Source organism: Emydura macquarii, unplaced genomic scaffold (assembly GCF_026122565.2).
Source record: "Emydura macquarii macquarii isolate MOO-44397 ecotype Brisbane River unplaced genomic scaffold, CSIRO-AGI_Emac_v2 contig_1363, whole genome shotgun sequence".
Lineage (NCBI taxonomy): Eukaryota > Metazoa > Chordata > Testudines > Chelidae > Emydura > Emydura macquarii.
The window spans coordinates 20,495,430-20,510,344 of record NW_027131500.1 but is presented as its reverse complement, the minus strand read 5'-3'; the positions used below and the strand labels follow the sequence as shown (position 1 = coordinate 20,510,344).

General features: G+C 39.3%; 1 protein-coding gene across 5 annotated transcripts in view; it reads left to right on the top strand.

Annotated features, from left to right (window-relative positions):
* Positions 1-13,565, top strand: part of ARFIP1 (ADP ribosylation factor interacting protein 1) — an 80,951-nt gene extending 67,386 nt beyond the window's left edge. For 4 of the 5 annotated variants that reach the window (XM_067551885.1, XM_067551886.1, XM_067551884.1 and 1 more), the window contains 2 exons: positions 951-1,125; positions 11,963-13,565. In XM_067551885.1, coding sequence (XP_067407986.1) covers positions 951-1,125; positions 11,963-12,118 — 331 coding nt within the window. In that variant the 3' untranslated portion in view covers positions 12,119-13,565. Of the gene's footprint in view, positions 1-950; positions 1,126-1,704; positions 1,835-11,962 lie in introns of those variants that run through there. The other variant, XM_067551887.1, reaches the window with a different exon arrangement.
* Positions 13,566-14,915: the final 1,350 nt, after the last annotated feature.

Sequence of the window (14,915 nt, the reverse complement as noted above, 5' to 3'; positions counted from 1 at the left end):
CATCTTCACAGTGTTGCATCGACAGGTGACTCCCTCCCATCTACACAGCCTTACTCCTTTCAGGGAGTTCGATTATCAGCGTCTACCGGAGACCCCATCTGGGATTGATTGAGCAGGTCAACATGACCCACTTAATCATTCCTGCTGCATCAATCGCTGCGGAGACTGTAGTATAGACATGCACTAACTCTCTACTTAGGATTGTGTATCATTCAAAAGTTTGAATATTTTCTTTTACTGATTTCCCCCCTCCAGCCTGCCTTCTGCAGTTGGTGTACTATCAGAGGAGTATATCTCCTCTCTAGTGGCCTCAACATACATTATTCCCTCGAATCCATACAAAATGCATAAGAACAGCCACTAAGATGACTTTACTTGCCAGCCATTCTGACTAAATCATCCTTCCCTCTTGAAATCCATCCTTTGGTTCTTGTTTCTATGCAATAACAAGTTTAAACTTTTTGTTGTTGCCTTAAAGGCCTTGCATAACTTTATGCCCACCCTACTTATCTGGCTTTTCTCATCTCACTGTTTCCTGCCCTATCCACTTACTACAGTACAAATAACCATGGGATATACCCCTGAAGCCCCAGCAATGCTCATAGATGAATGTGGTACCAATGAGGATGCTGGGTTGTGGCTTTACATTACGACTGCTCATACCTGTTCTAACTTGCATGCACAAATGCAGGTGCTGATCACCTGAGTTAAGTGCAGCGAAGACATTCTCTCATAATGTGGTTGAGTTGTAATGATGAGGGAATGTGCAGATGACTTACTTTACACTTGCTTTGATGGATAAACAAAGAATTCTGTCCAGGGTTGTCATTCTGTTAACTTTCCTGAGCATTACACCCACATGTGTATTTGGTCCAGTTTTCTTTCTAATCTGCTGGGTTTCTTGTGCAAGTTTTGAGATGTTTGTGGCTCATTTAAATTTTTTTTCCTAGGATTGAATATGACGCCTATCGCACAGATCTAGAAGAACTTAATCTTGGTCCCCGTGATGCAAACACTCTGCCAAAGATTGAGCAGTCACAGCAGCTATTCCAAGTACATAAAGAGAAATATGACAAAATGCGCAATGATGTATCTATCAAATTGAAATTTTTGGAGGAAAACAAGGTAAGTTACAACTTACTGTGGAGTGGAGTTGCTGTCTGCTAGATTCCGTCTCCGGAGATCTGATATATCTGATGTAGCAGCACATTTTCATAAAATACAGTCCACTTCATAATGTAAAGCAAGAAAGAGAAGTAAACTGGAATGGTTTCTAGATTCTTATTGTACTATTGGAGGATACCTTAATGGAGTTCAGGACCTCACGTCTCTCACTAAACTACTGAGGAAAAAGCACGTAATAAAGATGACTTGAATATATGAAAGTATTTTTACTGCACTTTATCACACTACATAATAGTGGTCAATACATGGATTTACTACTTGTGATCTCTATGATTAGATTGTAGGCTCAAGATGCAGAGCATTATTACAGTGTTTAAATGTGTAAAATGAGTGGGGAGGAAGGCAGTAAAGATACTGTTTCAAAACTAATTTTTCTCTTAATAATAATAATAATAATAATAATAATAATAATTATGAAGCCAAAATGTGTGTATTTAATCCAGGATTTGAAATCAATATTAGATGAGGATTAAACTGAAGAACTGTAACAATTGTTCTACATGCTTTCTTCTAACCCAGGAGCAAAGCTGTTCTGGATCCCTCGACCCCTGATCTGGGCAAGTGGCTGGTTCTTGGAACAGTTTCCCTTTCTCATAGATTCTATACAGGATTGCTTCCCTTCCTTCCTGCCTGTCCTCTTCCCTCACACACTCTCTTTCTCTGGATGTGCAAGAGTCATGGGTATTCCCTACCCAACCCCCCCCCCCCCCCATTCCTGTGAACTAGAAAAATAAAGGCTTCTCATGCAAACATCTTGCTACCTATATCTAACAGACATTACTCTTGTCTGCGTACATGGGCTTGAAGTTAATAACAATGTCAGGACTAGGATAAAATGAAGATGGGACAAATCCATTTTATCAAACTTACTTCCTCTTAGATCTAAAAATAGAACAATGTTTAAAATCTAAACTGAGGTATATTAATATGTGCCTGGAATGGCTAGAGTCCTTTCCTATGACTGCAGCTACTGCAAATGCCCACAGGGAAGGGAGAGTTAGCAACCTGAGGTATATTAAGATAAGAGTTTATCATCTTGCTTATCTCTAACAATGGATGAATATTTTCAGCAGCACACCAGCTCATATTGCAAAACCTTGACATTGGTAACATTACCTGTTACTCTGGCCCAGGCTGTTTTCTTAAACACACCAAAAAATCCTAAAGCCCCCTTGCAGGTCTCAGACTTTTCACGAGAAAGTGTTTTGGGCTAGATGTTCAGCTGGTGCAAAACAGCTTAGATCCACTGAAGTCAATATAACTTGTCTACACTACAAAAGTAGGTTGACATACAGCCACTATAGTAATTACTGCAGTGGTTCATATCCACACTACTCCCCCTCTGTCAGTGGTGTGCATCCTCACCAGGAGCGCTTCCACTGATTTAAACTGTGTGGGGCATTGTGGGGTACAGATAGCTGACAGTCCAAGCTGTCAGCCCTGTGTGGGGCTCCCAGCTGGGGCCTCTCGTGGAGGGTGGAGTTCTTATGTTGCTGTAGTGAGGGACCGACATCAATGGGAGCAATGTTGTAGTGTAGACAGTTACAGAGTTAGGTCGATGTAAGGCATCTTACTAACTGTAGTGTAGACCAAGCTTAAATTAGATTAAGCCCTTAACACAAGGGGAAAAGATAGTAGAGAATACTAAACTGGGGGGGAACTGAGAAAAAGTCTCAACACATACATTTACAAAAAATACCACTTCCCTCTGGTTTTCAGTTGTGCATCCACTGAAAATTCAGCTCTTCTGAGCAATAAAATGCTTACCATACTGGCATCAGCTTTAGAATCAGAGGTTCAGATTCCTTCAAGAACATAAATCTAGTAGAGCATTGCTATCTGCAAATAAACAGCACACCAAACCCTTAATGGGCCAGATCTTCAGCTGTTGAAAATCAGCATTATCTGAATTTTTCTTGTTCACACCAGATGAGCACCTGGCCCATAAAGTGTCTGATGCATTATTTGCAAATGAAAGAACTATGCTATAATTTATGTTCTTGAAGCAATCTGAACTTCATATCCCAACGCTAATGCAGATACTAAACTGGTCTCATAAGAGCTGAACTTTCAGTGTATGCTCATCTGGAAACTGGAGATAAATGTTTGTTTCTGCAAATTGGTGCACTGAGATAGTTAGTTAGTTTTTTTCTTTCATTGCTCCCTTCTTTTCCTTGTTACATTTGTGATTAAGGGTTTAATGTAATTAATGTCGTTTGGCTTTTTTCTTTGTCTTTTTTTGGGGGGGGCATTGAAATGATTTAACTTTAGTAAAGGAGCTATTGATGTATGACTTTAAAAACAGCTGAAGTTAGCACTTGCTGAAATTTTTACTTTCAACTTTACATTTTCTATATTCCTATCATATTGCACATTTCATGTTTGTGTAAATACAAATTGCATAAACACACCACCTACATGCAAACCACCTTTGGATTGGAAATAGGGAAGGAAAGAATTGCCTAGTGATGCCTTGTAGTTAATACTGCACTGGGACCAGGAGACTTGAGATCTCTTAAGGAAGCCCCTATCCTATTTTGCAGTAAAAAGACCAAAACCATTTCTGTGCTTGTGTGGGTTTGATAGGAATTAGTGTTTGGGGATGGGGGGCGAGGGGTAGGAGAATCCTTCATTGACTAAATGCCACCTCTGTACAGGGAATATGTCCTTTGACAGAAAATCTAGTAACGGAATTTCTGAGCTCCCGTGCTTTCTACACAGTAGATATTTTGTTCTTATGATAGTTTGAATTGTATGGTTTTTCTTAATAGTACAGAACACAGTTTCTGAGTTCTGTACTGCTGCCATAAAAATAAATGTTTATACATAAATATATATTTAAACACTAAAACAGTGACACTGTATTTTAAACTTAATTGAGGTAAGTAGAGTATTAAAACGTGTGCTAATAGGGTTTTTTAAAACTAGTAAAATATTTTTGTATGTTTTCAACAAATCTAGTAGAATTTGCACATAAATTTAAGGATTAATGGTTTGGCTGGAAATGAACAATTTCCTACATAAATCAAGACAGATTGCCAGATTTTACAATTTATCTTGAGCTTTGAGAGGTTAGCTCAAGGCTTTTTCAATTTAAAAAGGGATTTTTAAAAACTGCTCTTGTGTGCTTAGCAATCTTAGCACTGTTGTGTATTTCACAACTTCATAGCATTGGAAGCTTCAAAATATTTACTGTGGGACTTCTATCGTTACCATTCTAAAATGGAGGTCGCTAAGGTCATCTTTCACAATCAAAACAGCCCTAATGAGGTGTCTTTTTAAATGTCTTTAGGCCCGCCTCCTAAAATTGTCTTTGTTTTCTAAATCTACCATCTCTATATGGTGGTCATTGAGAAGAAGCCAAAACAGGATTAAGGTTACTTACTGTGACAGGAACCCATCTTTCCAGCCTGTACCTTTGTCTGTATATAATTCCTAGTTTCCTTCATTTTTATGTAACGACCCTTCTTTCTTCTTGTGCTTCCTGGTATTTAATGGGAGGTTCATATATCATACACCATAAAGGAATGGTACTTTTCCTATGAACCCTTTTTAAATCATTACTCTCCTTTCATGTCAGTCCGTGCTAATGGGATTTTATGAGGAAAAACAAAGGAGATTCTGCTGCAATGAGTGTACTTGTTCTGTATGTGATAGTGGAAAGTGTGATGTTTTCAGTATTTCACTGGACTAGAGCTTGAGGCTAAAATGTTACTTTGAACTCTATACAGAATAAATTCATTAGCCCTTAAGAACAAAGTTTGAAGAAATGGTTCTTGAAATCCAGAGGGATTACTGCACTCTAATTCAGTTTCCTTTTGATTAAATGATAACCTTAAAAACGAAAGACACACAGGTTTTTTTCACTGTAGTTACGAAAGCTGACACGTCATTAAACCTGTCTTACCAAAGAAACATTTGGGTGCCACCAGCACTCTAACAGATCTTACAGCTAGTCAAATTATGACTCAGTCTGTATTTGAGGGAGTGAAGTATAGTACATATAAAATAAGTGCTAGAGTATGGCTGTAAGAGAATCTTTGCTATGCCATTGCTTCAGTTTTTAGCTCAGTATATCATATAGGAGACTAGATTTCAGAACAACTGCAGGACTTTCAACTCCCCAGCTGATGGAACAGTCTCCATATACTGTCATCCAGTAGTTCCAGGGATATTTTTATATTATGCTTTGGTAAGCCCCTTATTAATTGGAGTATGTCATTTTCTGTCTTCTCTTTGATCACATGAGAAGTGCATTTTAAGACTGTGTAGATGTGGCCATTTTTTCACTTGCATCAAGCATTTCCAATACAGTAGACAGGAAAATCAAGAGAACATACTAGGAATAAAATAGAATAGTGTAGGGCCCTGAATCTGATTTCACTTATTTTGGATTTATCCAGGTGTAAGTTCATAGAATGTATTTGACACCATCATAATTTAAAGAGAATCTGTAGTAGAACCCTATAAAGATATTATGTTCAATAAACATGATTGCCTATTTTTTAAACAAGGGTAATGTGCAGATTTGTGCCGTTGAATGATTTTTGAAATGTCATGATCTTTTTGAAAAGATGGGGAGAGATTGTATCTTCCACTTACTAATTAAAGTACTTGGCTGGCATCTTGAGTTTAGCTCTGTTGTAGAAATAATGGATTTATAGCTCAGATGTCTTTTTTTATATATTTCTAATCAGTTTGCAGTTGGCTCCTTACAAATTACCATGGTTTGATATTTAGATACAGAACATTAAATTTAAACAAACCCAACCAGCTCAAATACTCAGCTCAGGCAATATCAAGCAAGTCTAAGTAGGTGAACAATTTTGAAGGAGACTGTATGATGGTTTGAGAGGAATCCCAATGATGGAGAGGTTGGAGAGGGAGCAGTGTTTAGTGATGACTAAACCAAGCGAGTGAGTGGGAGAGTTGATCCAGCATTTTAGCTCAAATGAGATTAAGACAAGGAGGCAAGTAGGTCATCATTGAAATCACTGAGTAGTGATGTTGGGGGAATTGTGACACAAGGAAGAAGAAAATAAAATCAGGAGTCAGAAGAAGGTGATTGGGAAGAAATAGGCCATATTAGAGTGTTTAATGGAGGAGTGAGATGAAGAACTAAGGTACTGGAAGTGACAATTTGGGACCCTCGCCCCTTTTGGTTTGTCTAATCTCTTGCAAAATAAGATTTGGTGCTGCCTTTCACTAAGCAATTCTCCTTTTGGCATACTTTTAAAATGCTAGGTTGGGGTGTGGGTCTGTACAAGATTCCTATGATCCCACACCCACTTCATACTTTTGCATAGAAGTGTCTTCAGCTGCTGATAAGAAAAGGAATAGGCTTAAGGACAAAGAATCAGTTGTTCATGAATTTCTTCATTTCTGTCAGTTAAAAGCAAGCTCTCATAATATGATGAAATTTTCATTTTGCCTATGTTGCATTTTGTCTGGAATCATGTAGCAAATGATTGAAAAAAAGATCTCAAATATTTTAAAATTGCATTTATATAACCCTGTTGCACAATGTAACTAATAAAATACTGGTTCAATTATATGTTGCTGTGCGGGATGGGCTTTGTTCTCTGAAATCATTATTGATAATAAATATTTATTACTTCTACCATGTCCCAAAATGTGCTAGGCACCTAAAATTCCAGTTACTAGCTGTTATCTTATTACTTTTTTTGATAGCCCTGGGGGTAAGGAGAGAGGCCCGTGTTTCTCAGAGTATGTCTACACTGATGGGGCTGCACAGATCGATGCAGCGGGATCGATTTGAGTGGGCTGTGGAGACCCGCTCAATCAATCCCAGAAGTGCTCTCCAGTCAATGCTATTAATCCAGTTCCCAGAAGGAGTAAGGCTGCGTTGACCGGAGTGCATTTCCCTTCGACACAATGCAGTGGAGATGCCGCAGTACAGCAACATAAGTAAGTCAACCCATGCAAGCTACATTATGTAGACCAGGCCTCAGTGTTGTTTAGGCTTCTGACGTGTCCTTGATGGACCATATTTGCATCAGACAGTAGGGCCTGGGCTCTTGTAGGGAGAGCTCTTTTGTCAGTTTCCCTTTTATCTATTTCTCTTGTGATGTTTGGTCTTTCACACAGCCAAATGTGATAAAATAGTTTAAAATTAAGAAAAGACCATAAAAGCCTCAAATTGACAGGTGGTCTGTAATACTTAAGATTCTTTTTTTTTTTTTTTTTAATATACAGATTTTTCAAGTTAGTGTTGTCTAAAAAAGGGACAGACTTTTTTTAATGAAGGAAACAGCAAATTTCGCTGAGCAGTATAAATTTAAAAAATGCATGTTTGTCTTGTCATCCAAACAGTGCTTTATAACATATCTGTCAACCTTCAAACCTTCCAGTATGTGACAGAAGCAATCGAATCATGACTTTAACTTCGTTAGCCTACGCCCTATACCCGTACTCAACAAAGAGCCGATTGACAATAAAAGCTAAGAAGGCTGAATACCTCAGGCTCCTCTGGGTTGTTTTCCCTGATGCTTGGGTCATGTCTACACTGCAGTCTGCCTACATCCAGGCTCCATGCATGAGAACCTGTGCTTGCCTAGCCTGCCTGCTGAACATCCACACTGCAGAGCTGCACATTCCCCAAATCAGTGTGGCTGCATCCATGTTGGCAGTGCATTGTCATGAGTTTGGTGTTAGATTTCTGGACGGTGTATCCCAAGATTCATAGTGCCTCACTAGTTGGAGCTGCTTATCAGGCTAGTTCATGGTGTATTGTCGGAGAACTGGTCTGTTGTTCTCAAGCCCCTGTGTGGAAGTGTGTTTGGCTTGCTGGCACTTCCTGCTCTGCATGCTCCTTGCTTTTGCTGGTTACAACCAGAGCTAAGCCCTGGCTCCAAGCACTGGTGGTAATTTTCCCTTGCTTGTACTGCCCTGTTGTTGCAGGATTAGATAGAGGGTCTGTGAGATGGTGGTGGATATTTCGGCAGCAATTTGTCCTTCAGAAAATAATGTGTCTCAAAGTACACAGCCATGACACGGTTGAAGCACCTGATGCTTGCTGCCATAGCTACAAATCCCCCATATGTGGTTGGTGCATCTGGTAAAGGACAATATGCAAAGCATGTTATCAGTATAGGTTTTAACATAATTTCAGGCTGGGGAAGCCTTGGACGATGTCAATCTGTTAGAGATCCTAGAGTTAGAAAAGGAGATTACCTTACCAGGCCAATAGAGAAATTCCATCTATCTGTGCAAAAGAGGATTTTTTAAGCATATGGTGACTGATCAGCACATCAGTGATTAGAGGCACAGCTCTTACAAGTTTGTCTTGCCCAGACTTCTGATCTTCTGTCTAGAGTTTCCCATGCATGAAAACTTTTCACGTATCACTAACGAGGAGTAGGGAAAAATGTGGGTGAACATTAACAAGATGTTCAACTAGGATATGGAGGCCTGCTAGCAGTGGAACTGACCATTCTCCACACCGTCTGTCTCCAACCTAGACTTCATACTGCAGATAGACGAGGTCAGGTACTGCCATCCCCAAAGTGCTTTTGCACTAACTACAGTCATTGGGATTTATAATTCAAACAGTCTTGGATACTACTGCAATGTCTGCAGTAGTCTATAATAGCATACTGTTGTGACACTGACAGAGAGCAGACTATGCCAAAATATGCACTTGTGTTAGAAAAAATTCAGGATTATAGGTTCAGCAAACAACTGTATAACAGGTAAAAATGAATACTAGTTGCTTGCTTAAATTTTCTTCCTCACTTGGAGTCCATGTTGGATCCCATGGGGATGGGAGGTGAGGGAGGCCAGGGAAATGGCATAGCTTCTTCCCTTGAAAGATGCTAAATCCAACCCCCTGCATGTAATATTCTCCATAACAGTTGTATTGGTCATAGCCTGAAATCCTTCCCACTTACGTTGCAGTCTCCAGGATAATAAAGATGGCAGATGCTGCTTACTAGGCTCTTGTTCTGGGTCCTGCTGCGGATGCTGCTTCCTCTCGTAGTTGCTCTAAGGGCCCGTCCCTGAATAAATCTTAATAGTATTGGCCCCAGGATGTCCTCTAGCCATCCTTCTGCATGGCCTGATACAGGGCTACTTCCAGCATCAGAGTCTGCTGCTGTGACTCTGCTGCTGGGCTCTCCTCTGTCTCTGGCCTGCAAAGCATACTATCCCTGCTCAGGCAAGCAGGACTGGAGGTAGTTGTGAATATTCAGTTGAAGTTGTCATAGTAGGGACAGGTGGCTGGGGGTGCTGGACTTGTCATTCTCATCCTTTGCCTTTCTGTACACAGACTTAAAGTGCTTAATGAGCTTGCTGCACTGGTCAGCAGTCCATTGGATCCCCACCACTCTTGGAGAGCTTTTAATTTTTTCTGGTGTTTCTTCCAAAATCATTGCCCCTGTAGTCCTCCCACCATAGGTTAACCAGAAACCTCACATGCTCCTGTGGTCAGCTAGTAGCAAGCTCCATGAACATATCTTGTTTGGCTGAACTGGGCTTAGCTGTATTGAAATTGGAGCAGGCCATATGCATTGAAGGCTTAAATGTTGACTGGCTGTATATAAACCAGCAGGTAGCTTGTGGTGCAGGGGAGGCTAGTAAGAAGTTTAGTAGGGAGAAGGGCTGGAACCTGCGCAGTTACAAAATTTGTATCCACATCCAATCTGTGATCCGCAAACATGGTCCGTGGCTATCTGCAGATTTGCAGAGCTCTTCTTAGAAGTCCTGGGAATTACTAGATTCCATTGGCAGACTATTCAAAGATGAGCACAGCATATGCTTTAACTACATTCACATGCATAACTGCATCCCCACTGGGCAGGCTCAAACTCATGCTGGAGTGTAAAGCTCCCTTTGCCCTATGACCCAATCGAGCACACAAGCACATGTTCAGTAGTGCACCTAAACATATGCTTAAGACACACAGATATGCTTTATGTGTGAATGGTGGGCTGTGTGGGCTAAAACACATGTTAGGACATGCAGCAAGCCTGTAGTGTAGACATATACCATCTGTTACTGTTCTGAATCATGGACTGCGCTGCTCTTTTGCACAAACTTTTAGGTGAAGTGAGTTTTAAAACAAATTGTTCCCTATATTACTTTAGTCAGTCCTGCATTGGCAGGGAGATGGACTGGATGACCTAACAGCACTCTGGCGGGAAAAACCCTATGATTCCAATGAAGCAGAATACATCAGAAAATGGCTTTTTGTTTCCTCTAGGCCACATACACAAGGCAGGCACTTTAAAAAAAAAAAAGAATTGCTGTGTTCATTATCTCGGAGGGGGAAAATGTCACTGGCGAGTAGATTTGGCTCACCAGCATTTATAAATTGTACACAGATTTTACATCTTTAATTAATTGTTAGCCTATCTATGCAAGTGCTTGGAGTTTTTGTCTGATTATCATTATGCTGCGTAGTGGATTGCTTGCTGGCACAGTGACTAGTCATGTCTGACCTAGTATTTCAAAAGCAGACCCAAGATGCCAGATCCTGGACAAAATGGGTATATTGTGGGGTGAACGTTTATTAGGGGAAGATATAGTTAAAATATATGCTTTTTGATAATACCTGAGACCAGCAGTGTCCATTTCAGAAAGGGCTGCTCACTGCACTATATGACAAATTAGGGGCCCATCTACACCTCAGATCCGTCAGGCTTGGCTGTAACTGTATTCCCCAGAAATGTTTTGTGAGCATATACCTGTTTACATGCTATGTTAGACACCCATATCCATACACTGGTGGTGTTAGATGTAATCTGAAAGGGTTGTAAGTTTTGTGGGGGAGACTTTCAAAGGCACACATGGCAGCTAAGTGCCAAACTGCTGTGTGTGCACCTTTGAAAATCTCCCCCTTCGTGTCAGCTCAGGAAAAAGGAAGAACAGGCGTGCAATGGGATTTTGTGCAATTGTTTTCACCCCCAGAGCCTTGGAGTCAAATGCTGATTAAATTACAAGTGAAGCTGAATTTGGTCTGTGCCTAATGCCCAGCGTATCACAGACTCAGCAGTCTGTTCAATGTTGTTGCCATTTTTGTTTTCAAAGGAGCCCCAAACTAGAGTAACATGATTCTTGCATGTCAGAATTTAGTTGCATTGGTAGAATGTGCAAGGAATCTTCCTTTTGCTAGGCCTAGCTGCAGCAAGTTGTACTCCCATTGTCACAAGCACTAAACCCATCTCTTCACTATTTATTCTGAGAGAAATTGGTGACTGTCAGGAACTAATAAAGCTTAAAAGGGTTGGCAAGTGAGAATACATATCATTTATTGCAAAAAGTGTTGCAGTATGGGTTGAATTTATAATTTCTAAATGAGATTGTATTTCAGACATCAACAAATATACTTGCCTCCTATCAGGAGAGAATGTAGGCCTCTTGCTAATAATGTTAACAAAGTCTTATAAGCATATCTATACACTGCTTTCTACAGGAAAATAGAGTAGAGCTAAATACAGGAACATATTCAGACATTTAGAATAAATGGTTGCAGAGTGTAAACACTCTAAAACAAATATTCTCTTACATTCCCGTAGCTTCCATTGTGACAAGCAAAATCTTGAAGTGGGTAGCTGACTTATTTGAATTAATAGACCCCGATGACACTCAGATGGCATCACAAAAAGTTGGATTTTCACATAAAATGTTAAATCTCTATTGAATAACTCTTCTCCGTTAATTTAGGGTCTGAACTTTTTTAATTAGTGCATCTAATAAATTTACTGTTATATCTAAAGCCTCAAGTGTCAATCAAGTGCCTCTTTGTCTTTGTCCACAGGTTAAGGTATTGCACAATCAGCTTGTTCTGTTCCACAATGCCATTGCAGCATACTTCGCTGGGAATCAGAAGCAGCTTGAACAGACACTTAAACAGTTCCACATCAAATTGAAAACTCCTGGAGTAGATGCTCCATCCTGGCTTGAAGAACAGTAATCAAACAGAAAAGAGGGGTTTAACCTAGAATCTGTATATCTGAAAAAATTAAGTGGGTTGGGGTAAAAGGACTGTTGTAGTGATTCTTGCACAAAGAGCTTTAATTTTTTCCCTTTTGTAATACTATAATTGAATATAGTGGGAGGATGGGTGACTTTAAGGTACCCAAGCATAATTTCTGTCATTTCAGATTTTGAGTACTCCTTTTGTATGTGACGGTTGATGGCTATTTCTGTAGTTTAAAAAAAATTAATATAGATTTGCACTGATGAGACATTTGTGGTTTCTGGTCATTGTGGTGGCTAGTCAAAATATTTCCAAAGGGAGGTTTACATGATTTGTACCAACATCTGATATTTTATATATGAATATATTAAACATCTTTAATGATTCATTTTCATGTAATTGTGTTTTTAAAAGGAGAATAAAAATAATATTTTGCAGAATAATAATAATATAAGGCCTTCATGCAGTACACCTGCATAGAGGCAACAGCTGTAATAGATGGCTGATTGACTCATGGAATTGCAGCAAATACCTTTTTAAAAGGTAGATCTTTACTTGTCCATTGTATATTTAAAAAACAAAAACTCTAAAGAAGCAAGAATCACTGTCAGTCTGAGGCTTCTAAGCACACATTTTAGATTTGCACCACGTGGTTAGCTGGGTGAAGCCAACCACTTACCATACAAATTTCATTTTTAAATGTTACTTTATATATGAAACAAATACCATACTAGCCTTAAATCACAGGTATGTGCCTTTTCATAAGATACTTCTTTCAACCAGTGTACATAATCCACAAGAGAGCCCTTTCTAGATAGTGATTTGTCTCTGTTCCTAACAAGGGAAAGGGCCACTGTATAAATGCTATATTTCTTTCTACACTTTAGACTAAGCTAAAACTTCAGTTAACATTGATGGATTGATAAGTTTATTTGAGAGAAAAACAGGGCCAGTATGAATAACTACGGAGCATACTTCAACAGCAAGGATAATGTGGCTGATATTTGTATGTTTCATTTCTCCATCAGTAGTGTAATCCTTTATTAAATGTAACTATATGTTAATTTTATCATAGGTATATTAAATTCAGTATATGGCAAAGTCCTCATTTGAATGTATTCCATTGCTTTGTGTTCTGTTAAGTAAAATGAAGTAATTAAGAACTATTATTTACAATTATGTGGATGGTATGATTTATGTACTATGTTCAAGTGTCTTTCAGCTGATGTTTCTTAAAAGTTTGTTTTCAGTGCTTAACACAATGTAATGTAACTGTAATTCAAACATATTTACATCATTCCTCATTAGATTCATAGTCTGGCAGAGCCTTCTTTATTTTTGTATTCTGTCAGAATTCCCATTGTAATCATTCCTTTTACATTCCCCAGAATGTACCTCCATTGTGAATTTTTTATTCATATTAAAGGTGTTTGCTGCAGTATCTTTTTCTTCTTTGTTGACTAAAAATAGAATTCTGCTGTGATTCTCTGCAGTGAAAGCTATGAGAACCACCAGATGAACATGACACTTAAGTTTCAGTAAATGAGCACTGGGAGCCTGGTAACAGTTTTATAACCTACCACAGGGTGAGTTCACAAATGCAAGTTAAAATCCAGTGCAAACAAATTTACTTGTGTATAAACATCTTTGAGGTAAATGTTGAAGCCACCAACATTTGTAAATGTGAGCTGATACTGTTCATCATATTAAGGATGAATGTTCATCACTGCTGATGTCTTGGATTCCTTGTTCATAATTACTGTTATGCAGGCTTCAGTCATGCCAGAATACTCCGGAACACCATTCCAGCCCTTTTGAACGGTGTTCCAGTACTTCTGGTACTATCAAGGATAAGTGATAGTGTGTCAGCCTAATTACGTCAACCATGACTCTATGCCGGTTGGGGAGGTGGTGTCACTAAATTGGCATAGAGAGGCACTTACATCTACAGGAGTCAAATTTAAGTAAAGACTTTTCCATAACTATGTCAACATAAGGCAGTTTACGTTGATCTAACCATGTACTGTAGATCAGGCCTAAGTCTTTTCATGATTATAGTGGTGCAGCAGGGTCTTTATAGTTAAAGTGGTATCATGGCTTCTGTTTCAAGATTGACTTTTCTAAGGGTTTGTCTACACTTACAGCACTGCACAGTTACCTACACTGAAGGGAGAGCTGGTGGTAGCTGTGTCGATGGGAGAAGACATAGTACTGTCTGCTCTGGAGCTTAAGTTGGTATAACTACGTCCACATCCTTGAGCAACATAATTATCCCAACATAAGCTTGTAGTGTAGACCAGGGCTAAGTCCTCTAAAATTAATATGCTTAGTTTGAGTCCTTTGAAATTTGGTGTTCCTTAGGAGGGTACAGGGTAGGGTTAGTGACCCAAATTTAGTATCGTTTGAGCAAGAGGTTCCAAAGAGGAAACCTTGAAAAAAGTCACTTTTTAACAAGTTTCTAGGTGGTGGGGATTTTTGGTGGGTTTTTTGCTTTGATTTGGTTCTTTTGCACAGAGCTAGATACGTTTTATATGCTTTAAAGATTGACACTTGAAAGAGCTCTAAAACCTGAATAGATGCTCAGGTTGGTTTGAAATTTGGTGTGCATCAGGGGAGTTCAGGGTACTCTTAATGATCTATATTACTGATTCCCATATGGAAGACGCCTGTGCGTGACTTCTTTTAGCGTGGGGATACTGTCGCACACCAACAAACACACGGTCCTTGACAGATAAAGGATCTGAGTCCAATGGCATGAAATCCAGGACAATTGGAGACCCTTGATCTGCTG